Genomic DNA, 25,080 nt, shown 5'->3' with positions numbered 1-25,080 from the left:
GACATCCAAAAAAAAAAAAAAAAAAAAAAAAGGTTTGGGAACAACATTTTTTTTATTATTTCTGGGAATTGTTTGGAGTCAAAGGAGCATAAGACAATAATTAACTGGTCGAAAAAAGCCAAGTACCAACACAAAAAATCAAAGTGAACATACACACTGACTGACTTGATTTGCATGAAAATGAATGAGAACAAATAAATTCAGCAATAAAGAATGACATAAAAAAACAAAACATATTGCCGGAAGATAATGTCATAGAAATGAGACATGAAAATAGCTATACAATAACAGAAAAAAAAAGAAAAAAAAAATCAAATGCAAAACGAGTTGAGCAGACAAGACGTTGACGTCACAGTTAAAAAAAAAATACGAAAACAAAAAAACACCTGTAAGTCAGTAAGGTGCCAGCAAAATGTCCAAATCCATCACAATCGGTCTTTATTCTCTTGTTCTGTTTTTTAAATTTCCAATAAAAAAATAAAGAACATGATGAAAGTAATTTCAGAAGGAAGAGGAGTCCCTATTAACAAGATCTGAGGGAGGCGTTTTCTATTCGACTGACAGCATCCGACGGTCAAATATTCATGCGACTGAAGAGAAACACCATCCAGAGAGACTAGACTTCTAATCTAACAACATTTGCTCCCTGCCTAAACAAATGTTCCTGTGCACATCATTTCTTATCTCCAGGCGGTCCTGGTAAAAGAATAAAAATAACTTTTCTTTTTGTCATGTTGCTACAGCAGTAAAATCAAATCAAGTGGTCGGTCTATACAAGAGGACTTTAAAAAAAGAAAAAAAAAATACCTCAACAGAAAGTTGAATTTTCTGTACAATATTGACCTGCAAAGCACAACGGCTAGATGTAGTAAAATATGTAAACATATTTGCTGTTTTTGACACAGTCGTCTGTGACAACAGTTAGAATCACACTTGTTCACACTGGAGTTAAGTCTTTTAAGCCTGGATTTTTTTCTTTTTCTTTTATAAGATTGTGACAGTTACATCTTTGCCACGTACAGATTTTGATGATGCATTTTGCCACGGCAGAGCAAGAACATGTAAAGAAAACGTAGCCAAAAAAAAAAAGGGAAATGAGGAAAAAAGAAAGAAAATGTTATCAGAGATTTAAAATTCAGAGAAATAACAATGCGTTGTACATTTTGCCTGATGGAGACACTCTTGCACGCTTGAACACCATCGAGAATTTGGATGCCGTGCATAGCAGTCCAATCCTTAGCGGAGACGTGAGGGAGGGAGAGAGAAATATTGAAATACATTACTGTATCACATCCTGCTGAGCGGTCGCTGAGCACCTGCCTAGTCAACCCTGACTCCTTCAAAAAAAACACACCGAAACTCGATGAATCAATGAATTACTGAATTAATAAAAAATGAAAAATAAAAGTCCAAATAAAAAGACAAAAAGCATTAAGTACACATATACTTTACTTCATATTGCATCCATGAAAGCTACATTGAATGAAACCGTTGTGTAACGCGAAATCATGTTTTGACTTCCAACTTTCCCGACAATCATTGTTTCTTGAGGTCCCTCACTTACACAGATGCCAGCACCACGTCACATACACCTCACATGCATGCTCAGAATGGCCGAAATGACAGTGATCGTATTTTACAGGGTTACAATGGACAAGGTCGTTAGCGCTCCAAGGATCACACACCTCTTGACAGTCACTTGGGGTCGTGTGGGTGTTCGAGTGATGTTATTCATACTGTCTCCAGCAGGGACTCTTGAAAAATGTCCACGCTGAGTCCCGATGAAGTTGCACTGCATCGTCTCTCCGTAATGCTTACAATAGTAAGTGTGCTTCCAAAAGCCAAAGTTGTTTCGTAAATGTTTCAGTGACTCAGAAAGTCTCGAGTTCTCAAGAGATTTTATTCTTTTTAAATCACAGTTGCCAATATGGTACTGTCAAAATGTTTATAACGTTGTTCCAAACAGTTTGTTTTTTTATGTGTTGGGAAATGACTGGATTTCTATACATAATATTCCTTGTCCTTGTCTTTCGGTCTCTTGCTACTGGCGCTGCCTTTGGCGCTGCCGCTGGGTGTTTTATCCTTCACCACAGCGCCGTTGGTTTGCGCCGAGTTGCTGATGTAGTTGCGTGTTTCGTCCACCTGGTAGGAACCCTCGTCCCTGTTCCTGTACTTGTACATGGCGTAGAGGAGGATGAGGATGCAGAGGGCGGCGGCTGACACAATGCCCACCACCATGCCCGTGGTACTGCTGGATTCCCGGATCACCTCCGAGGCCCCCGGGGGCACCCGCCGCACCACACCGGGCACCGTGGGCAAGGCGGCGGGCACCGTGCGCAGCATGGGCGAGGTGATGAAGGGGCCCCGTGGCTTGGTGCCGTCCAGATCGAAGGACGTGGGCAGCGGCAGCAGGACTATGTCCGGCTGCGGGGGTTTTACCTCGCGGTTGTTCATTTTCCCGGCGGGCAGCTTGGGTGGCGTGTCCGAGGGGACCGCCGCGGGCGGCGTGCCCCGGAGGTCGGGCAGAGGCGAGGTGGGTGTAGTCCTACCTGCCTCAGAGGCTTTGCTAGGCCTCAAGTCCTTGGCCTCCCACTTGGGCGCGAGGGCTTTGTAGCCGCCTTCATAGGCCGATGTGGTCAAGATCTTATCTGTTACCAGGGAGAAGGTGGTGTAAAAATCTTCATCGTCAGTCGGGGGCAGGCTAGAGTCGAAAGCTTCGCCAGAGCCAAACCCCGAAATCACCATGCCATCATCATCATCATCATCACCATCATCACCACCATCACCATCATCACAATCATCGCTGCCTCGGTCCGACAAGCAAGGTACCCCCGCCTCAGTGGCCATGGCCAAGGATTCTTTGGTGGTCTCAATAATGGTGAGGACGGGGCGGAGGGTTGGGGGGAGGGGGATGAAGGGAGAACGGGTGGATACAGAAGGGATGTCTATGGGGTCCTCGACTAGCACGGGGATCACTAGCTCCCCTCCTGGAAAAGTGAAACAGAAAGAAACAGCAGTCAGAAAGTCCAGAAAGTCGTCTATAAGCAAAGCAAGAAGCAGTCAAACACCAAAAGAACCGGTACACAAAGAATGTAAAAAGCAAAGCTCAACAGAGGGAGAAAATCAAACGAAGAGAAACGAAGAAAGAAAGAACGGAAAATACTGTACCAGTGCAAAAACAAGGAAACTCAGAACCAAACAAGACCCAAACTGAAAGAAAACAACAGCCATAAATCAAGTTTACATTGCATCAAAAGGCTTTGAGGGATGCACAAGGGTGAGCCACATTAAACTGACACCAGCTCCTATGTGCCCTACATGTTCTCACAGCTAGAAGTATAAACTGGTCACGGGTGCTCCATGTGCTGCAGGTACATTCACCGTTTATCGCGACTGCGTCTAAAAGCGAGAGTTGCAGGTGCTGCCACACAGTTTGTGGCCCCGCGTTTCGCTCGACCGAGCAATTCTACGCATAAACGATTCATTCAGGCTTTTCAAGAGGCGTTTCGTTTCTCTTGGAGTCAAAATGCTTTTCTAGTTTGTTCAAAAAAGAAGTGCTCTGCGGTTAAAAAGAAGCAGAGACCGTTAGCGAGCCAGCGGGGCCTGAAAGCAAGTTAACTAAGTCTGAAACGACAAGCTGCTTGGAAGGTGTTTCATACAGCAGAGCTTTCTGAGAGAGGCGCATTTAACCTCGCTGACCTACACGGGCGAAAACACACTGACAGCTCCTGCATCGCAAAACCGACGGATGACAGGAAATCAGGAGAGGAAAATGTGCTCAGGAAGTTTACCGTGTGCCTCTCGAGAACCTGATTGGAGCTGATCTACGAAAGGAAACGGCGACATCGGAAGTCAAAAGCTGTCTCGCCTGACTGTGTTTTTTCCCCTCTGCATTAGTGGGCTCCCCTATTGGCCCCAGCCTCTCGCCTTTTGAGCCCTACAGTTACCACAGTGGCACAAAGTCACCGGGCAGTTCAGTGACACCTGAATGTTTGCCGACTTGTATCTAACTTATAAGAGGTCGTGTTCGAGTGCGACATTATTTCATTGAAGGACAGGAAGACGCCTCCACGTCCACCCGTTTGTGTAATATAATACATCAATTTAGCTTCATTGGATAGTTGTTCAACCACTACAAAAAGTTCGAAACATTCAGATGTCTCTTGAAGCTGCTTATCCTCTTGCCAAAGTGGCTTGTTTGTACGTCGCAAAGGCTCACAAACAGGGCACTATAAAGAGATGCAAACCTTTTGGAACAATAAAAGAAAAAGAACACAAACAGAAATGAAGGAAAACAGAAAAAACTAAAACAAATAAACAAAAAAACCCCCGATATTTAAGGCATTGCAAAAAGAGTTCAGAGTTAGAGCAAACATCGTCAGAAACATTCACAAAGTAAAGCCACAGATAGAGCTATCCAGAAAACGTATTAGTAAGTAGAAAAAAACAGAAGTCAGCTCGGGAAATCATAAAAGCCTACGAAAAAGAAATAAAGAAAAAAGAAAAACAGTTTTCAAAGTAAGAAAGCATACCATCAGTTTTGTCAACTTACATCAACAAATTGCCCGCATGATTTTGGCAGGAAGAAAAAAAAAATTTACAAAAGAAAGTTGTGTAAGAATGCCTTTGGACAAGTTAGGTTAGTTTCTTTTTAACAGTTTCTGATTAAGTAGTATATATTTCTCTTTTTAGACAGGATGGTAACAGGGAGGCAACAACACATACATCCACACATCATGACATGAAAAATAATCTTCACCATTCTGTTCAGGATATTTTAGTTTTTTTTGTTAATCATTTAGTTTTATATAAAAAGAAAACGGCATATCTATAATTCTTGCTTTGATTGATAAGTCTCTCCATAAATATCTACAGCCTGATCCTTTTTTTTTTTTTCCAGTTTTTTTTTTTTTTTGCTCGGCTTTAACTTGTTCATCCGTCGTGAACAAATGGATGACTGTACATATCTTAGATTCTCTACGTAAATGGGGGTTTTCGGGAGGAGGGAGTGTGAGACGAGGGGGGGGGGGGGGAGTGGGACCTATGAACATACTAGGAAGGAAATGACATAGATGGGGGTGAACGTGTACATCAGTTGCCATGTCCATGTAAAGGCGGCACGAAGCGGTCGGGCGGCATTAGAGCTTTTGGCTGTAAGGAAGGGATGGGGATATACAAACAATGAGCATATACATGCCCATCTACAAAAGAGAACAGCACTCTCAACACTGACAGTTTTACAAACCCTAAGCTGCAACTTCTTTGCCATGCACAAAATCAATAGACTCATTCATTGATTAAATCCAAATTTCAATCAGAAATAGCTGCTAAATAACAGGTGAATATTAGAGATCAGCAGAGAAACAGTTTGGAACAGTTTTCACAGGTAGTGGTGAGGGTCGACTTTGGAGGTGTCTTCTCTTTTTTCTCTATGAGAGCGCAAATTTTTTTTATTTTCTGTGTTGTTGTTTTTTGACAGCCAATCGCTAAAACCTTGTTAGTTGTTTATGAAACTGTCATTAATTCATAGAGAAAAGAGGAAGTTTTCATTCTAATTAGGGAGAAAAATCATTAAAACATCGTCAGTAGTGATTCTTAGCAAATTAGCAGATAGTTAAAATTTGAACATTTTTCAGAAAAGAAACAGAGCGATTCACATATATGTGTGTTGACATATATGTACAAAAAAAATAAAGACAAAAAAAAATAAACAGATTAGCAAGCAAGAAAGAAAGGCATTAAAATTTGTCACACTATCAAAGATGAACAACCAGAAAGCACACACTGAGGCAGACGAAGAGAGGGGGGGACAGTTTATAGGCAAAGTGTCACCACCTTCATTTAACTAATAATAAACATGTTATTATTAGTTACTTCAATACATTTCTCTTGTTAGTATTTTAAAACACAGGACAGGGCGTGCAATCTGGATGTACGTCAGAGAAAGAGAGGTTTATTTGTTCCTTTGGATTTTAGCTCCACTCTAAGAAGTTTATGGGTTAATGCATGCTTAAGTAAGTTGCATTTAGGGAGAGTAATATACAATAACAATACAGCAAGCCAGGGGACAGGTGAGGGGAGGGGCTTAAGAAGGGGGTCAATGGTCAGTAGAGGTCACTGCCACCGAGGGCTGTGGGATATTTTTCTCAAGCAAAGAGACCATTCATGAGCAGTTAAGAGGGGGAGAAGGAGCACCATGGGTGATATATAACCAGTATTATGTGGCATTTAGGCCCACCGCATCCACTAATTAATCAAGAGGGGGAATTAATGAGCTGCTTTTTATTCCATGTTTAGATGCTTTGTGTTATGTGCATAACCAACAGCCTTCGTTTGACAGATAAACATCAGGAGTTCCACAAGAGGGCGCTGCGTGGAGTTTGTTTAGTGCCTCTGGTGAATTTAAAGGAGACCTGCGCGTTTGTCTTCAGGTTTTGGCCGCTGCACTGCAGCCCGGCTACACAAACCTCGTTCATTTAGGTCTGTGAGCACTGCGCTATCGAGTAAATGTGGCACCTGTCACACTGAGCTGACTGCGGATTATCAACTCTGACATCTTAAATGTGAATCTCCTGACTGGCCAACCGTGCTCCGGTGACGTCTGACGAGACACGGAGTGGCTTCCTGCTGCTTTACTGTGATCTTCTCTACTGCTGCTGCTGCTGCTGCTGCTGCTCATGTAGCATGGCGGCGATAATGTTCCAATAAAACGGCTCACCCTGTTGAATAAACAAGAGCAGCGCAGAGTAAGTGATTTCATCCAAGGCGCTTATTTATCCAACTCTGCCCTTGTTGTCTCGGCCTTGTTTGCATCCATCCACTCCATTCTTGGCTAACAGCTCCCAGCGACTGTTAGCTTTGTGCTGTATCAACAAACCACTCGGACGGGAGGGGGAACCGCTGCAGTTAAGGGTCTCCAGTAAAGTCAGTGCAGGGGACCTTGATGTTTTGGTAAACACTTTAATCCTGTGTAAGCTCTTGCACAAGCGTTGCACGTCTTGCTGCATTTTCTGAAGCAGACAAACATGGCGGTTTCTAATGGGTTTGCTCAACCAGATTGCGTTTGTTTTCCGAAGTCGTCAAGATGGATGGGGATTTTGTTCTAAGCCTCTGCTCCACTGGCAAATAATTCTCCACTCTGCTAGACCTACAGCAAGCCGCTTTGTTTTCTTTCTTTTTAAGGGAGTCAGGACTTCAGAGTAACGACTGCTCCTCTGCGTCTCCTGACTGGCTTTTGCATCAATGACAAACACTTATCTACAAAAATGAAAACATGAAACAAGCTTCATTTTAAAGCCATCCCAGCGTGTAATAAAGACGCTATCTGCCGCATGCCTGTGTGAGCTTTTGAAGAGGAATTAAAGTAAATACAGTTACCACTAAATGGCTGATTGACTACCTCAGCAGCTTGAAGGCTACAAGATGCAGAAAACTCCGAGCGGCACTTTCTCTTCACGTCCCTCCACTCCCTCTCCTCTCTGCCCGACGTTTGCTGAGGCTTCCGAACGGAGATGAATCCCGACGGTGTGTCAGGGATTTGACGACGCCACGCCATAAAAGCTAAAAGCCGGAGCACCAACACCAACCGCGGATGAGCTACGTCAATGGGATTTTGATGCTGCAAATTGTGGGTGAGTCAGTGGTTTGTGGCCCTGAAATCCCATTGTGGTGCGTGCATTGTGCCCAGAGACCTGCTGTAGCAGATTCATTCACCTCTACCTACTGCAGGTAGGAGGCTGATTACCAGAGAGGCAGCAACACGCAGATTCTCAGCATGGACACATTTACAGGGACATGCCAGGGATTATTCTGGTGCATTGTGCAACGGCTGAGCTTTCTAGAAACATCTACCTTGAAAGCACTTTACCCTGCTATTAAATTATCTTATCTTGCATGTGCACACCCCGGCCCAGAGCGGCCTAATTTCTCACTGATGGACATTCATTTCCATCCTAAAAGTTCAACAATGTTGCGAGTACAGCTCCGGGTGAGTTGAGAAGTCTACCCTGTAAGGATGCTCGAACCGTCTCCAGCTGGCGGAGGAGCTCCTTTCTGTGGTGCTCCGAAGCCACGGCGGAGAGCAGATAGCTCCTAATCCGTCATCATGTGGCGGGCCGCGGTCTGGTGTATTAAATTGGCATCTCCAGCCGGCGCGGCGACTCGCCGCTGTCAGCTGGTCGATTTGCTGTACAGCCATTAGGCTGTACCTCTGAACTCGGTGGACACGTGTCAGCTGGATAACCTTTAAACTGATCTGAGGCCCGCGTCGAAGTGACAGCCGGCCCGATGGGGCTTGACGGAAGCCATAGCAGACACTACGAGGAAACTCAGCGATCCGTCCCTTTCATACTTCATCCTGTACCTCACACTCGGCTCTTCATAAGCAGCGATGAAGAAATCACACAACATTACATCAGCACTTCCTGTCTAACATTCATTGTAGCCTGGAGATCCTCGACTTTACCAACCGAGGGCCCATGAGGTGAGGAGACATCTATGAATATGGTCCATCTGTTTGATCTGTGATCCACTTGATCAAAGGCTGAGAGTAACGGTGCACAGGTTTTTTTTTTACCGTGTATTTGACTGTCACACAGAGTCACAGTTACCCTCTAACCTTTTTGCAGAGATTTGTGGGAGGGCTGTCTTTTCTAGGAAAACTACAGTGCTGCTTGTTGCTCAAAAAGCCTGAAACAACCTACCTGTATGTTAATGTTCAACGCGGAGGTAGTTTGACATTCTTTTAGCAAAAGGTACGATTATGAAGGGTGCTGTGCAGAAAGTAGGCGCCCACAATCTTCCCCGAACCATAAACCTACATTAAATAATATTTTAGCCACTTTGGGCCGGTGTCAAAAACTGTAAACACAACTGAGGGAAATATTTGTTTCTTTAACTGATTAAGTTTCTTTGTTTGTATGTTTTATTTATTTAATTTTTAAAACAACTGCCTGCTGCAGCTGGAAACGAGGCCGATGAGAGCTGTGGAGCGAACCAAAACACTAAACAATAGCTAAAAGATGCTAAATTGCTGCACACAACTAAGGGGAGCTGCAGACTGATAATCCTATATTTTATTTCTTTTTACACTTAGTCATGTGATACATTGCTTTTGGAAAGATTACACAATATTCTTATGTATTTGGAAGGTTTTGACCAGCAATGTATTTTTTGTTTGTACATATCACAGGTCTTATTGGGAGATCTTCTGCTGTAGTCTGGAGTGTGAAGTGGAGCCACTCCAACACTGTATGTTTTCCTCGTGGCAAAACCTCCTTCATGGTACATCAGTAAAAGAAAAAAAAAAAGTGTAACTAATAACAATAATGATGTTCCATTTATGAGTTCCCAGATGTGAAAGTTGTCTCCCTGATATGGCTTTTGGGCATCGCTGCAGTAAATGGAGCAAAGACACCGTTAATGTTATTATTCACACCTGTGCTTTATGATAATATAAAATGTCTGCTGTGAGAGAGACGGTTTCCCTCATCTGTGGGTTTGTCCCATTAAAAAGTAGATCACTTTATTTGGCTCATTATGAGTCCGATTAATCCAGTCTAGCTCTCTAATATCTTAAAGGATTTTAACAACTTGTTGGTGCTGTGTGGACAGATCAAACATTCTGATTCGCACTTGTGGATTTATGAAAATCATTTGCATCAATTACTACAATATAATTACATATTAATCACAAAATTGCTCCGATTACACGGTGATGACAAGCTGCAACACTGTTAATCACTGTGAAATTGAATCATAAATTGACTTGGTATTTGCTTTTCTCTAAACTGAGCATGCCTTAGTTTTCACCCGTCATTTCGAGGTGGCGTTTGTGCACATAGTTCGACTTTTAGATTTGTTTTTTGTTTGTTTCCAGTTCAACTGACCGTCAACTGAACGTATGCAGGCTGGTATTCAGAGGACTTAAAAAATGTCCCCACACACTCCATATTTGCTCTCTTGTGGAACTCACATGGGATAAAGGGGAGAGGTAAGGTTTAACAGTTCTTCTTAGACACACAGACCACATGACCACAGGACAACCATGTAGAGCAGACAGGACAGCAAGACACAGACGGACAGGACAGCAGGCACAAGCACGGACACAGGACACGCCTCCGGACGGAGGAGCTGCTGCTGCTGCTGCTGCTGCTGCTGCTGCGGGGCGAGAGGGGGGGGGGGGGCACTACTGCTGCAGCCCCCCCCCCGCCCCGCCCCTCAGCACACACACACTGACATGTAGTAGAAGCAAGGTGGGGGAAGGGGAGGGAGGAGGAGGAGAGGGTTGGGAGTTAGCCCGAGACTTATGGGTGGAGAAGAAAGCAGCAGGTAAAATGGATGCCAATCATATCCATGCAGAAGCAGGGGGGTGGGAGGGTGGGGGAGTGTGTGTGTGTGGGGGGGGGGGGGGAGTATTAGTTAGTCTACAGAGCTGCGATACAGTCCAGTACAGTGTGCATGCCACAAATGCCTTCTACTTGGAGCAACAGATAGAATAGAAAAACAGATATACTTTGTGGCAATAAAAGTCTTTTTATGCCATCTGCATTCAAACAGACATGTATATGCAGAAAGGCTAAAAGAAAGAAGGTGGGTGAGTTGGGATGGTGTGGAGGGGGTTGGGGGAGCGTTAGGGGAGGGGGGGGTTGAGGGGTTTGTGTGTGTGTGGGGTGGGGTGGGGGGGTCAACGCTCGGAGAAGGGGGAGACAGGGGAGTCATTCTTTCACACACAACTTTCTTGAGACAGAATGGGGTTGCCTGCACAAGGCCAAAAAAAGAATGATGGCAAGAAAAGATTTTGTTGCCGTTCATTTCCCTATGTTGTATCGAGAATGGGGGTGGGAGGGGGGAGGGGGGTTGGGGGATGTTTCTTTAGAAGCCATATGGCACAAAATAAATAAATAAATAAACACAAACTTGATGAGGAGGAGAACTTTGAATTTTCCAACCACCAAAAGTTCATGCGGCACAAGATGAGGCAAAAAACGGGAGGAGCGGCTTTTATCCTTGCTTGGAGGATGGACGACGGATGATGAGGAGGACACCAAAAAAAATAAACAATAAAAAAAACAAAAAAACAACCACAAACATAAAAATAAAAAAATCCCCCTCCTGAACCCACCCCGGCCCCAATGTAAAGCAAAAAACAAACATCTGAAGCGACCCAGCAGCTGGGTCCAAATTGATACAGAAGATAGATGTTGTGCACCACAGGAGGAAAAAAAACAAACAAAATGCAACAGAAAAAGAAACCCACGTCATGTCATGCAACTGGTCATACGACTGGAAGCGGGGGCAAGGAATGAGGATATGAATTTCTGTGTCAACATGGTGAAATGTACAGTATTTATGAGTGTGTGTATGCTGCCACTATATGAGGGGAGGGTACCGTGTTCTCAGTGAATAAAACTCTCACTCTACACTTGGTTGCACTTCTTCCACTTTCTATTCTTTTTTTTTTTTTTTTTGAGAAGACTTGGGTTTTCAGGTTTTAATAGTCTGAGGATATGAAAAAAAAAAAAAAAAAAAAAAAACAAGCACGAGCTGTAAAAATTTGCCCATTCAATTTTAATAATCTCGAGTTAAGAAAGCAACTCATGCTTAATAAAGCAGCTAAATACTGCATGGACGCGCAGGGGGAAATGGCCTCATATCAAAAAGCCAAAAGCACAATAATTTCTTTTTAAACAAACACTTCCACGATCTCATTAAGAATATACACTAAAATACTCGGAAAGACCTCATTTTGGACATAAATAAATGCTTGATTATCTGCTATGTTCTCCACCTACTGATAAACAAGTGAAAGGGCAGAGCATTGTTTCAACTTCGGTTCATTATTAGCTGTGAAAAGTGGACATATGCTCGGCGTTAAGCCGCGCCATGTTTAGCCAGATTAGCGCGGCATCAATTAGGCGGCTGGGATGGTATTCTGAAGGACAGTGAAGCAATCAAATAGCCTGAGCTGCTAATGATTTCCAGAGCGCCTAAGGGGAGCTGCTTTTCAAACACCGAGCCAGTTTCAACGCAGCTTTGCAGCCCTCTGGTTTGCATATCGCCGGGGTATGTGTGCCAACTGCTCCTGGGCAGAGCTGTGATTGACAGCTGCTTATTCAGAAGTCGTCCAAACCCAAGTTGCCTCAAAATAACCACTCCTTCCAGTTCCAGCTCTGTTTTTACTTCCAAACTCCACTGAGTGAATGTCTTATCACTTTGAACTAATCACAAAGTGATAACGTGTGTGTGTGTGTGCGTGCGTGTGTGTGTGTGTGTGTGTGTGTGTAAAGGGAGGAGGGAAGAGAGACGATGCGCACAGAAATTCGAGGATATCTGTTCTCTATCAGAATGTTTCAGGTAAGGCAAGCCTCCGACGAAGGAAACAGAGGTACAAACAAGAGAAGGAGAAGGGAGGAAGAGGCTCTGTTGCAGTTAGTCTGCTACATATCACAGTATCTAGGCTGAAAGCATCTTTGTTCTCGAAAGAATCTCAAAATGTATCGTCTGTCAAGAGAGACGCACACACGCACAGCAAGAGGAAATCAACCAAGTACAGGACAGATACATTTTGAAGCATCAGTGCGGGCGACATGGGGCTTGATACTAATTTCGTACTTTGTTGAGTAAAGTTTTGCTCTCGATCGAATGCTGAGAGAACAAAATTAGTATCAACGCTTCGTCATGTCTGCAACCAGTTGCCCCATAGCTAAGTGTAACTTGTTGTAAAGATGAAGTCCTGACAGGAAGCTGAATGCGCTCACGTTTATGTTTAAAGTTCAAACTGTGACTTCCTACAAAGAGCGAGCTAAAGATGTAGAAAGTTCATTCTTACTGCTTTCAACCATCTCCAAAGAGTTCTTCAAACTTTTGATTCCTCGCACTAATGCATGTTTCTCACTGGCTACTTTTCGGAGTGGCTTTATTTTATTTTAATTTTTTTTTTTAATTTTTTTTTTTAAGTTACACTTGAAGCTCCCATGGGACATGATGCTAAGAGGAGAAGCTCCTCGGTAGCAAATCAAAGAAAAAGATAAGGAGAAATAGACCAGGTTCAGAGCAAGCACAACTCTACACACTCATCCCACCTGCGTGTCCGGAGTCGCACTCCTCCAGGTCCTCGTCGTCGCTGGAGCACTCTGCTGACGAAACAATGTCATCTGTTGTCTGTGGAGAGAGAGAGAGAGAGAGAGAGAGTCTCACACACACACACACACACACACACACACACACACACACACACACACACACACACACACGGTTAGACCCGGGGGCAGTGGAGTGACTCCTCAACTTGCACGCAGCCCGTTTCATTCAAGGATATCTGTGCGCACACAGACCTCTCCGCCTGCCCTTCGGCTTCCATATATCACTTGGAGTCAATCATATTTCACATTGTTTATCATTCTTCACTTTATGTGCTTTCCACCTCCGCAGATAATTGTTTTCCTTCACCCTCCGCACTCTGCCTCCGATTATTTATCGCCCGTCTCCTCCTCCATCGTCCACAATCAATGGACCCGCCGAGCCCACACAGATCAACGGCGTCGCGGCGTCTGATTTGTGCTAAAGGGTGCAGGAGGAGGGAGCGAGGGGACGGTGGGGCTCGCTAGATACACCCGGACCAGCGATGGATTATCTGCACCCTCCAGTTCCCGCAATTTTGATTTATCCCCCTCCCCCTCTTTTTTTTTTTCTTTTTTTTTTTTTCGGGTCAACCCATGGAGGACAGAGGGTTGGTGGTGGGGCGGAGGGGCGGTGGTTGTATTTCAGCAGTGGTGCGCCGGGCAGCCGGCGTTTATTAGAATGAATCAGCGGGACGATAAAATAAGCCCTGTCACCAAGCGGGGTTATGAAATCAGAGCGCTGATTGAGTTTTCCAGTCCTGGCCGAGGGTGCGGGGCTCTAAATATCATCGAGTCTGACAGACTAATGAAACGCGCCCCCCATTCTCGCTCGTGCTGCTGCTTCCAACGAGGCCCAAAGAAAAAGCTGTCCACCTCGACCGTATGCTGATGCAACACATGCGTGTCGACCAAATCTCCCAGTGAAGAAGCTGATTTTTTCAAAGCATAATGCACACTGTGATTATGCATGATGGGCTCAGCTATTTTCTGTACCAGTACATTTGGTAATGCCTTAATGCGTGTTTGTACTGCTGTGCATAATGCGCCACATTATGTACTGTACTCCAACACGAGGAGGCAAAGAAGGGGGGAGGCTTGAAACTAAATTGCTGTAAAATATGGCCCCTTGGTAAACATGACATTATTTATTGACGCCACATTACGGGCGTAAAAGTCTTGGTTATTGCTGAAAGAGGGTTATTGCTTGTTATTATGATAGCGGCAGATGTGGGAGGCTGGGACACGGAGAGAGAGAGAGAGAGAGATGAAAAACCCGAGCCACTTCAAAGTCTGTTCCAGCAATTTCAGCCCGAGACCGTCACACCACAACCCAGCATCAGCCCAAAACACTGCCTCTCTCTTATCCATTCATGCCGCATTTCTCTGCAGCTGATGCCGACAGCATCTCAACACAGCAAATATTTTCGCAGCTCCAGACGCACCGGCTTCACGCAGCCTTCCACATCCGTCTGTATCTTCAAAATTTCAGCCAAATTGATCACCTTTATTGATTACTCGAGCAAACGCACTGATTTTTCAAATTAAAACAATACATCGAAATGACAGATGTTTACCTGCTAATGCAGCACTTCTAACCGCAGCCCTGCATTTTGATATTAAGCCTCTTTTCAGACCCCCAGACAGGCGCTTATTTATGTAAATGTGTTAAGTTTTAATATTAATTCTTTTCCAACTGTCAGTGCTCTCCAGGAGTGACTCCACGGAGGTGAGAAGGAAAAAGGGCTGCGGCACAGAGTGTCAGAAACCAAGCAGTGATTGCTGCTCTGGATTCGGGTCATTATGGAACATTTACATAACACAAGCTTATCTTTGAATGCCAAAAAGAGACTTTAACAGACAGATGAGGCCAGAAGTGTTGCAGAGTCTATGTCTGAAAAGAGCTTTAGTGACATTAAAGGTTCAGTATGTCGGATTTAGGGGATCTATAGGGATGAAATGGAATATGAGAGAGAATCAAAAAGTTACAAGACTGATCCTGTTGTGTGTGTATGGTACGTAGCGCCGTGACATGCACAGAGCAGGACGAAGCTGTAATCTTCTTCAGTAAGTAAACTGAGTTTTGTTGCTTGATCATCATCAGCACCTGAGTTACCCAGATTTTGGCGAGTGCTGGTTATCTGCGATAAGACATGGACATGATGTAAATTTTTATGTCAAACTCTGGAAATAGTCAACAGAGACCCTTGAAATGCTTCAGAAAGCTGACGGTAATAAAGCAATGACCGGACGATTTGTTTTGACCGAACCAGACTATAAGATAAATTGTGTATTTTCTTTACCTTACAATGAACCCTTTATATATATTGATATATATTTAAGTTTTTACGTTCCTTTAAGACCACCATAGATCCTACAAGCTTGGGGTGCAGGTGAGGCAAGGTGATGTTCAGCTAGTTGAAATCTACAACCTCACGACGAGATGCTAAATCCTACACGCTGCTCCTCTAATACGATGACTGATATTGTTATGACTATATTTAAAAAGGTGCTTGGCGGGCTAATCAAGAGGCCTGGCTTTTAGCACCGAGGTAAGCCTCATCACACCCCTCGGGGATTAATAAAGTGTATAAAATAAAAAAAAAATAAAAAAAATAATAATCTCTGCGCTCTCCTGATTTATTGGCACACACCGGCCAAAAGCTCCGGAAACCCCGAGGAGAAAATCATTAAGCACTTATCCTTAAGCCTGTCCATATTAAAGAAGAGGCCTGCTTGGTTCCGCTCCTGTATTGTCAAAGTTGCATGTAAATGGCAGAGGGACACACTCCATTCAATGTATTCACTTCCTGTTTGACTCCAGATCATCTAGAAAACTCACAGTAAGAGACTTTGATTCCACTCAGAGAAATTCACGAGAGCTTCTGAAGTGTGATGTTTGGCATTTGTAGATCCAATAGATGGGCGCCTGATTAATTTGCATCAACATATGATGTAGCTCGGTCTGTCACAACAGTTCAGACTGAAGTACTTCTCATGAAGAGCTTACGGTGCCATTTTTCCGCATTTGGACTAATGCAGAACCAATGAAGTGACACACGGAGCTCGCAGTTTTTTCTCCAAGTCAACCAGAGACGGCCGTGATATTATATGGCACGATGCTGGATGCTGTAAATGCAAAGGGAACTCATGGAGCGGAAAAAAGGCCCAGGCTTCACGTGTGTGTGGCGATGGGAGCCTACAGCGGGGTATAGCATAATGATGCGGTTGGCCATAGGGACTACAAAAACTGATTTCACAGCTGGGGGAATCCAATTCTCTGTCTAAATCTCCATAACACAGAGTGGGATATATTTTGGCAGCAAAGTGTTTTCCTTTTTGGTGTAATTATGCTCAACAAACGTTCTCATCGTCATTTTTAAGAGTCTGGGTGGTGGGATTTACAGGCAGGTTTGTTTTGCGTGTGGGAAGCTTTAATATGCATGCGCATGCCTTCTACTTCCTGTGTGTGAAGAAAGCGCATTAAACACGATGATTTCGGTACATAAAAAACGCTCTGTGCATCACGCCTGATTATACTGATTACCCTGCCTTCAAGTGATGCTCAAATTCCTAACTCCACAAACACACAGCGCGGCCAAATCAATAGCCAGACTTCATTAAAACAGCATTTGCCTCTGACCACTTCAGCACATCAACTAAATGGATCACGCCGGCAATCGATAGAGATAGACAGCCTCCGTGGGAGACGAGTCTCATAACACACACCTTTTAGTTTCAGAGCTGACACAAAGTTACAGACACAAAGCGAACGCAGGATGTGCAAAGATGCTGCACCGTCTCCGTCTCCACAAAGCTTCTCCGCTTTTTAATCAGAACTTCTGTACTGACTACTGTGAATCAGCCAGCAGCAACGCAGAAGCCATGAACAGGCGAAGCTGCAATTACCTCTGCAAGTGAATGGAGCGTATGCTACATCACCAGTCAGGCCTGACCTCGGAGTGAACAAAGAGGATGCAAGATTGATTTACGGGAAACCAACACTTCTTTTTATTAAAACCTTTTTCAACGTAGGAAAAAAAAACACAGTGTCTGTCCAGAGATTTTAATTTAAAGGTAATTTTACTGCAACGTGCAAGCTAATGGAGAAGAGAGGAATAACCTGAATAAAAGGACACTCAGATGCTCCTTTGTTTTTTCACATGTCCTTTATACAAGGATGTGCTTTCAGTGGTCTGCGTCACCTAATGAAGCAGATGTGGTCCTGTTTGAATCAATCCATCTGTCTACGCAGGCTGAGTAAGTAAAGATAGTAAGACATAACTTGAAGAGTGTCTTTATATACATATTTCTTTTCCCATTTTTTTCCCCATAGTAACAGCAATCATGTGCGTTTTGAGCACTGCTAAAACATCTCAATACTGTACCTGAATGCGTCACTTCGAGACACTGATGGAGGACGAATGCTGCTGCTGCTGTCCTGCTAACGTGCCCCTTCTGCTATGGGGCTGTGTAAACATTATGTCGCAGAAATAAAATGGGTCTTTTTACATTACAAAGTCATGGTCTCTTTTGGACTAAAATTACCTAGCATGTAGATGTCAACACAAAGAAAAGGTTTTTGAAGTAAAAGGAGTAATCTGACTCACTCAAATTAGCTTCATATCAGCTGAAGCTGAACGACTATGCAGCAATTACATTATGAAGGAATGTCTACAGGCCCCGTATGAGTCAATCGAAGATTTATCCAAAGAAAACTGGACTTTGTTTAGTTTAGTTCTTGAAGACGTTCCTCCTCTTATCCAAAAGGCGGGGGAGAATGGAGCGGAGTTCAAGGTTTGACAGTGGAAACATCTTCAAAAGATGTCCAGCTGCCTTTGGATAAAAGCCAGACATGGTCAGGAGGAGCACTTAAAGAAAGCAATATTTCAATAAACGTGTGTGCATGAGAGTATTGTTTTCAGGTAAAATGTAAAAATAGTCTGAACCTATCCTTTAATTTCATCACATTCAGAACAAGAAATAAAAATCCCAGCCCCTTGCAGCCATTTTAGCAGCAGCAGCAGCGCTGTGGGCTGACATGCTCTGCTACATCAAGCACATCAATGCAACTGGTGTCTGGCATATTCCTTCCAGAGCCAAATAAAATCCACCATTCAACGCAAAGAAAGACACTCTTCACACGTTTAAAGTCTTCCTGTAAAAGCGCAGTCCACTCGCTTCAAACAGGGAGGCTGGAGGGTAAATAAAAAGACGTGAAGAAGATCAAATTATTTTCATCACTGTGGTTAACTATTGAGGTGTTAGATCTAATAATGTGTCAGCGGGAGCAAAAAGTGCATTCACACCCTCCCGTCACACCTGTGCCTAATAATAAACATGACTCAACCCAGGAGATCCGCATGCTAAATCACCTCTTAACATCATTAACAGCATCGGTCCCCACTCAGAAGGCTTTACAACAAGACACTGCAGACTCTACTGCTGAATCTAACGCACTTGTGTGTGTGTGTGTGTGTGTGTGTGTGTGTGTGTGTGTGTGTGTGTGTGTGTGTGTGTGTGTGTGTGTGTGTGTGTGTGTGTGTGTGTGTCTGTGTGTGTCAGATCATGAGCCAAACGGAGTCACATTAGTGTAAAACTAACGCTACACAGGCTTTTAATCAACAATATTATGCTTTGTCTTTGGAAAAATGTCACATCCCACCATTGTCACATATCCCCACCCCCCTCTCTCTCTCTCCAACCCAGGGTCAGTAACAGCAGTGTAAAGGCTAAAACTCAGCCGTGGCCCACGGGTTACAAACATGACATGAAATATGAGTGTGAACAGGGGTTGTGTGTCTCAGAGGCGCCGGGGATCCAGGCACACATGCTTTAAGTACAGCACACCGAGTCATATCGTCAGCGAGGGCGAGGGGAGGTCGCTCCTGAACACACCGCGGCCTTATCGTAACAAATGACCTTCACGTGTTTTTATGCCCGTAGGCCTGAAGGAACACGGAGACAACGAAGCCTTTGGATAATAAGGAAAGAGACACAACACCATACATCCACATTACAACCTCGCTATCACACCCAGTCTGGTTTATTTACAATGCCAGTGGCTAGAGCTGATTTTTTTTTTTTTTTTTTAGACTGATGGGAATAAACCGCAAACAAATCAATTTCCCCTGAACCCCTCATCCTGGCCATAGATATCCAATGTGGTTGCATGTTCACAGATCAAAGGAACGCTGTGGAGGCAAGGGTAAATCAAAGACACACTATTCAAAGCAATTTCTTCTACCCCAAGGAAGAAAGTCACCTTGGATAAGTTACACGTTTTTTACACATGCTAGATGAGAAGACACACGGCAGACTATTTTTCAGATTCGAGAAATGGCCAGAAAGTGACAGAAATCAGAGGTCAGATTGACTCCCATCTCCTCTTTCTCTAGTTCCCATCCCTGCACTTCACCAGCCCTCATACCAAAATAAGATAGTCATCTCAATGGCGGAAGCTTCGCCTTTCTATTGACGGCCGCCTGATGTGCACGTTATCTTGTCCGATCTGAGCTTTGACAGGCCGACAAGGGAGAGGCTTGTATTACAAAGGGAATCAATGGCGCTGCATATCCCTATCAATAGGCTGCCACAACTCTTTTTGCTCCGTCTCCAGGTCTGTGACAGATAAGATGCTTTATCCGGAGAGAAAAAAAAGAAAAGAAACTTGAAATGGAAGCTGAGGCATGTTAAAAATAACAGATTCTGATCAAACATTTTATCGTCATGTTTAATCTTCATTAGTTACAACACTGCTGAAAGTGGCGAGCAAACACAAGCGGTGCAAAAAGAGGCTGGAAGTCCTGCTGTCCTTCAATATAAGTGTGGAAATTACAACGAAATGATCTCCAGAACCAACACGGAGGGCCAAAGCCACACGCTAAATGATTCCTAGATCCAATATTGATATTTCCAATGAACACCCTCAGTGGGCCTTTCTTAGCGGGCTCCTGTAGTCAGCACATTTCTGTCCAGGTTTGTGGAGTAAATGGAAAGAGAGTGGGGGAGGTGGAGCAGGGAAACAGCTGGAAAGGTTAAAAAAAAAAAAAAGAAAAAGAAAAGAAAATGCATTTAATTTGTTCACCATCACCGCAGCGTGTTGTTTTCAGCAGAATGGGTTTATGTGCCGAGTATTTCTCTCTTTCTCAAAGACCTGCCTTTGTACACAGCGTGCTGAGGGTTGCTGGCTCACAGCAAACTCTAATTGCCCCGAGGCCATAGGCAGCCACTTTCAAACAGGGTCATTCATCTTCCCATGGAAAAGGAAATGGTCTTTGGCCCTGATCCTTAATCACCCCCCTGCTGCAGCATATAAGGTCATCAGGGAAGCCCAGTGACGAACACACTCACACACACGCATGTACACTAACACGTAAACACAACAGCTGCAGGATGGAGGGTGTGTGTGTGTGTGTGTGTGTGTGTGTGTGTGTGTGTGTGTGTGTGTGTGTGTGTGTGTGTGTGTGTGTGTGTGTGTGAGAGAGAGGCAGTCACGTGGTGAGGGATGAGCGGAGGAGAACGTGAGGTGAGCAGACAGGGGACGGGAGGACATTTCTCTTCCGTGTGCGAGTTGGTGCCGTCCTCAGGTGAAACTGTAGCAGCGATTACAGGTCTGAGTTATGGTTTGTGCTTCCATTTGTGGTCTTCCCTTCAAAGAGGAAGTGAGGAATTCATATGGATGTGGTGCTGAGCGACGCCGAAAGCTGTGACCACAGAAATAGCTGGGCTAAGATGAGGGCTCACGGGAGGAGGAGGAGGAGGAGGACGGGGAAAAAATGGGAACCATTTTACAGCGGTTCACAAGACAGACGTGACAGTCTCAACAAAAACTGAGGTGACAGAGTTCCAGCTAAGAAACCGCAGGGTCTTTTACATGCTGCAAGATTAACAGTTAAATCAGGATTACTTAAATCAAGCTTGTTTTGACTGTTTCATAAAGCAGGTTAATGTGACAGAAACACTCTGAACTGCCAGCTGTCAGAATAAAACTGCATTTCATTTCATTCATTTAAAAAGCAAATCTTTTACCCTCATCAATCAAATATACAGTACTGCACTGTATATTAGTAATGACATTGAACATTTGTTGATTTTCATGTTGCATATTATATTTGCTGGAGAAATTTCAAGCAGGGCTGCCACTAGTAGTTTCTTTTTTGATCAATCTGCCCTTTAATTTCATAATTATTTCATGATTGTTTGGTTAATAAAATTCCACAAAATGGTGAAAAATGTACAAGTTGACATTATATTGCTTTTCATGTTTGATCAGATGTCAAAAAGAAAGTTTACAATTAAAAAACAAACAAAACAAAAAAAAAGCTTTTTTTCTTGACAACCAAACATGTGATCCTGATTTTTGCTCTTTATATAATTTTCTGATTTTAAAGTCCACGTTACTCTCACTGGGCTTGGAACTAAGGATATGATTATGATAGAGCCCAGAGGAGCAAACAGCAACGCCTCCGCTCCGTACTCGGGTCGGATCCTGCGCTCAATACTGGAATCCAAAGAGCTGCTCTCTATTTTCATGGTGGTACATTGATTCATTTTGCTTTATTATCATATTCCTCATGCATATATATGTATTTTTTATATTTCCGACTCGCTGCTCTGTGGCTCTGAACATCGCAGCTCTCCTCGAACATCTCTGTCTTTATTGTGAATTGATGGGATCTGTGCTCGACGTCCTTTCGAGATCTGTCTTGTAAAGTCATGAATATACATATTTTAATAAGGCTTGAATTAATCTCATCACATTAAATCTGAGCTGGATTTATGGAACGGCTTCATTCTGGATGAGTCTGTTAGGCTCACTTAATCCAGGCTTTTTAAACAATGAATTGCTTTGGATTTCCTCCGACACAAAGCACCAATGAGTTGAAGCACTTAACACCTCAGCAACAATATTGCTCCAATGGCATCTCATCATTATTACAAATGACCAACTATGGAAACACCTGTGGACTTCTCCTGCCAGCTTGTGCTTGTAAGGTGTTATAAGATATGGGACGAAGGCCTTTACAAATAATCCTCAGCTGACCTCACTAATTGCAACAATACAATCAATAAATCAATAAAGAAGACGATATGTTCAGTTGGGAGAATTATTGGCTTTCTATTGAGAACGTGTGAAGTGTGAAACAAGTCTCTGAAACTGAACCTCGCTCCGTCTCCTCGTAGACTTCGTTCTGAGCTCCCTTTTCAATCCATTTCAATATTTCTGTATTTCTCACAGTGAAGGCCTATTATGACTTCAGCACTGTAATACCAAATCAATGGAGGCGTGATGTAATGGCTGACGCTGGCAGCCTTACGTGTCCCGCATTAGCCGTGAGGTCCCATTTGAGCTCCCGTTCCCAATGAGCACAAACCAAATTAAATCAGTCGATTTAAGACTCTTTTTTGGAAGATGAAAGTTAAAACATAATCACTAACCAATGGAGGAATCACTCAAAACACAACCAGCGTCGGAGCCCTCCCCTCGACATGCCTACACATGTAGGGACGACAGCCCATGCATGTACGCAGACACACAATTATCTTTCGCTCATTACTATTAAAAGCAACAGGTCTGATTGTAGTTTCTCTCAGCGGACGCAGGAGAGGAACATTACTGGGCTTTGCTAACAGCTCGGCCGAGAAATTAAACAGAACACATTATTGCAGAGGAACATCAAAGGCTGCGTCTGTGTGCGACATATTTAATTAAATCCTCTCGTAGACACAGATACAGTACGGCATTATAGATGTACTCTCCCTCTCTTTCTCTTAAACATGCAGACACAAGTTCACGCCGTCTGCCTGCACATATATTCACAGTACAGCAGAGAGTCATCACTCGTGCTGTGAAACAAGTGACCAGCTCGCTGCAACTTGAGCCTCAAGCACACCTGGAGAGCTACAGCACACAGCACGGGGAGCTTCACCTGATCGGGTGGCGTTATCAAACACACAGAGGACGTTTGCTGCCGTACAGTTACAGTAGATGACCTGATGAATGCCCGTGTCTGTGCTTATTAATAAGATATCTCTTCGACAGGAGGCAGCATGAAGAAGGAGGATAGCAGTTTTTAAAGCAGTAACCTCAAGTAACTTACATAGTGTTAAAGAAGAGGAAAAAAAAATAGATGCAGGCATGAGAAGTTTAACTTTTTGTTTAATAGTTTTGCTCCCAGAACCGTTGTGCTGGAAAAAAGTTAATTAAACAGCACCAAGAGTGTGGGATCTCACAGCAACCTCACCACTTTTTTTAAATGCTTTGGCACAGGATTTAATACCGACTGTTCCACTTTGATAATTCATGTTAAGTCTGCTGGCATGTGGCTGGGAACAGATGACATCTGTAACATAAAAAGAAGAAGAACAATCTGAAGGCGACCTTATAGCTGAGTTTTTAAGGCGCAAAATGCCACCAGCAGAAAGTCTCCGGTTTAATTCCCAGCTAGCCGGACCTTCACTGCATGTCTGCTCTGTTTCCCTATATTTCCTGTCTCCATTGAATAAAGGCAAGAAAAATAAATAAAAATCGTGAAAGAAGATTCTGGATTTGAGATGAAACGCCTGTTTTTTTTTGTTGTTTTTTTTTTAAGTTTCTCACCGATGCTGTAAAATTAGAAGGCTTTTAATTCCCCTTGACTAAAGTGATTGGGAAAAATTAATTGTATTAGGGGTTTGCATAATCAAAAGTGGCATTCATGCACACTATCAGCATGTTTTTACTTGGTGGTGTCACTTTGTTGCCTCAGTTGTGAGCCTGAGTTTTTAGTCGGACGTGCGTATCGTGATATAACCAGTCGGCCATCTCTGGAGGCTCCGCAGCGTGAGGTGAGCCGGTATACCACCCAGAGAATGTGCTGATGTCCTGCCGGTCAGCTCACAAACAAACTGCATCATCTCTCTCTGTCTGTGTGTGTGTGTGTGTGTGTGTGTGTGTGTGTGTGTGTGTGTGTGTGTGTGTGTGTGTGTAAGTGATGTGTGTTGTTAGCTTGCCTCTTGGTGCACAAGTGCCCCGCCGTGACAGTGGCGGGCTGACAAGACAGGTTTACACGTACACACGAGCGTTCCCGGAGGATCTAGATAAGCTGTGTTGTGAGGCATGGGGGGGACATCCATTACAAAACCCCCCGTGGTCCAAAAACCCCTGGAGCTAGCTGCCGGTTCGCACACACTGAGACAAACTGCCCTGAACACACACACACACACACACAAAGAACTACAGACATGAAACACAAACACGTTCACACAGAGAAGTCTAATGGAAACGGCTCTATGTACATATTCGTTTGCAGCACGAGTGACATGAAAAATTCATGGAGGGAATTACAACCAGACGTTGCATACAAACTGTGTCCACAGAGAAGACAGACAGTCCACGACAGCGCTCGAACGAATTTGTCATGTTGATGGTCGGGGGGCTGAAAACCCTCTGATATCTGGTTTCAGTGTTTTGACAGTGTGGTTGGATGCAACTGCAGCGGGCCGACTGATTTTTAAGTGTTTGTGCACAAATATATGCAAATGATGGCGGCTTAATTTGGCTGTGCATGTTGCAGATGTGCGAGACAAAGATTAAGAGATCCTTGTACAAACTGTCAGCAGGCACGCGTTCGTGTGTGTGTGTGTCTACTCCTTTAATGAGCCACACACACCAGCAGGGTTCCCATCAGTCTGCTGTCTCCTAATTGGACCTACTGAGCAACTATCGGACCTCCAGCATTCATCTCCAAGAATTCACTGGGAGCCGGGCAGCCAGAAAAGCAGGCAGACAGAGGGATAATGGCAAAAATAAAGTAGAAGGGAAGGAATAAATTAGGAATCCAATGCAAAACCTGCCAACTAGTTTGACCTTTACACAATTACTGGCAGGTCCAGGCGCTGGTTGTGAGGGAAGGTGATCACAGAGACTAACTAACTGCAAGAGGAAAAGACGGCTGGCAGCAGGTGGAGAAGTGGAGCG

At 43.9% G+C, this 25,080-nt stretch overlaps 1 protein-coding gene across 2 annotated transcripts in view; it reads right to left on the bottom strand.

Annotated features, from left to right (window-relative positions):
• Nucleotides 1-420: 420 nt before the first annotated feature.
• The window catches only part of LOC138203620 (neurexin-3b-like), a 306,123-nt gene continuing 281,463 nt past the window's right edge, over nt 421-25,080 (bottom strand). For both annotated transcript variants that reach the window (XM_069158621.1, XM_069158622.1), the window contains 2 exons: nt 13,083-13,161; nt 421-2,987 (listed from right to left, as the gene is read on the bottom strand). In XM_069158621.1, coding sequence (XP_069014722.1) covers nt 2,002-2,987; nt 13,083-13,161 — 1,065 coding nt within the window. In that variant the 3' untranslated portion in view covers nt 421-2,001. The remainder of the gene's footprint in view (nt 2,988-13,082; nt 13,162-25,080) is intronic.

The sequence above is a fragment of the Embiotoca jacksoni genome, unplaced genomic scaffold, assembly GCF_022577435.1.
Source record: "Embiotoca jacksoni isolate LCO1_2020_lvr unplaced genomic scaffold, fEmbJac1.0.p SCAF_23, whole genome shotgun sequence".
Classification (NCBI taxonomy): Eukaryota; Metazoa; Chordata; class Actinopteri; family Embiotocidae; genus Embiotoca; species Embiotoca jacksoni.
Note: the sequence above shows the minus strand (reverse complement) of the source record. Positions and strands in the feature narration are given on the sequence as shown.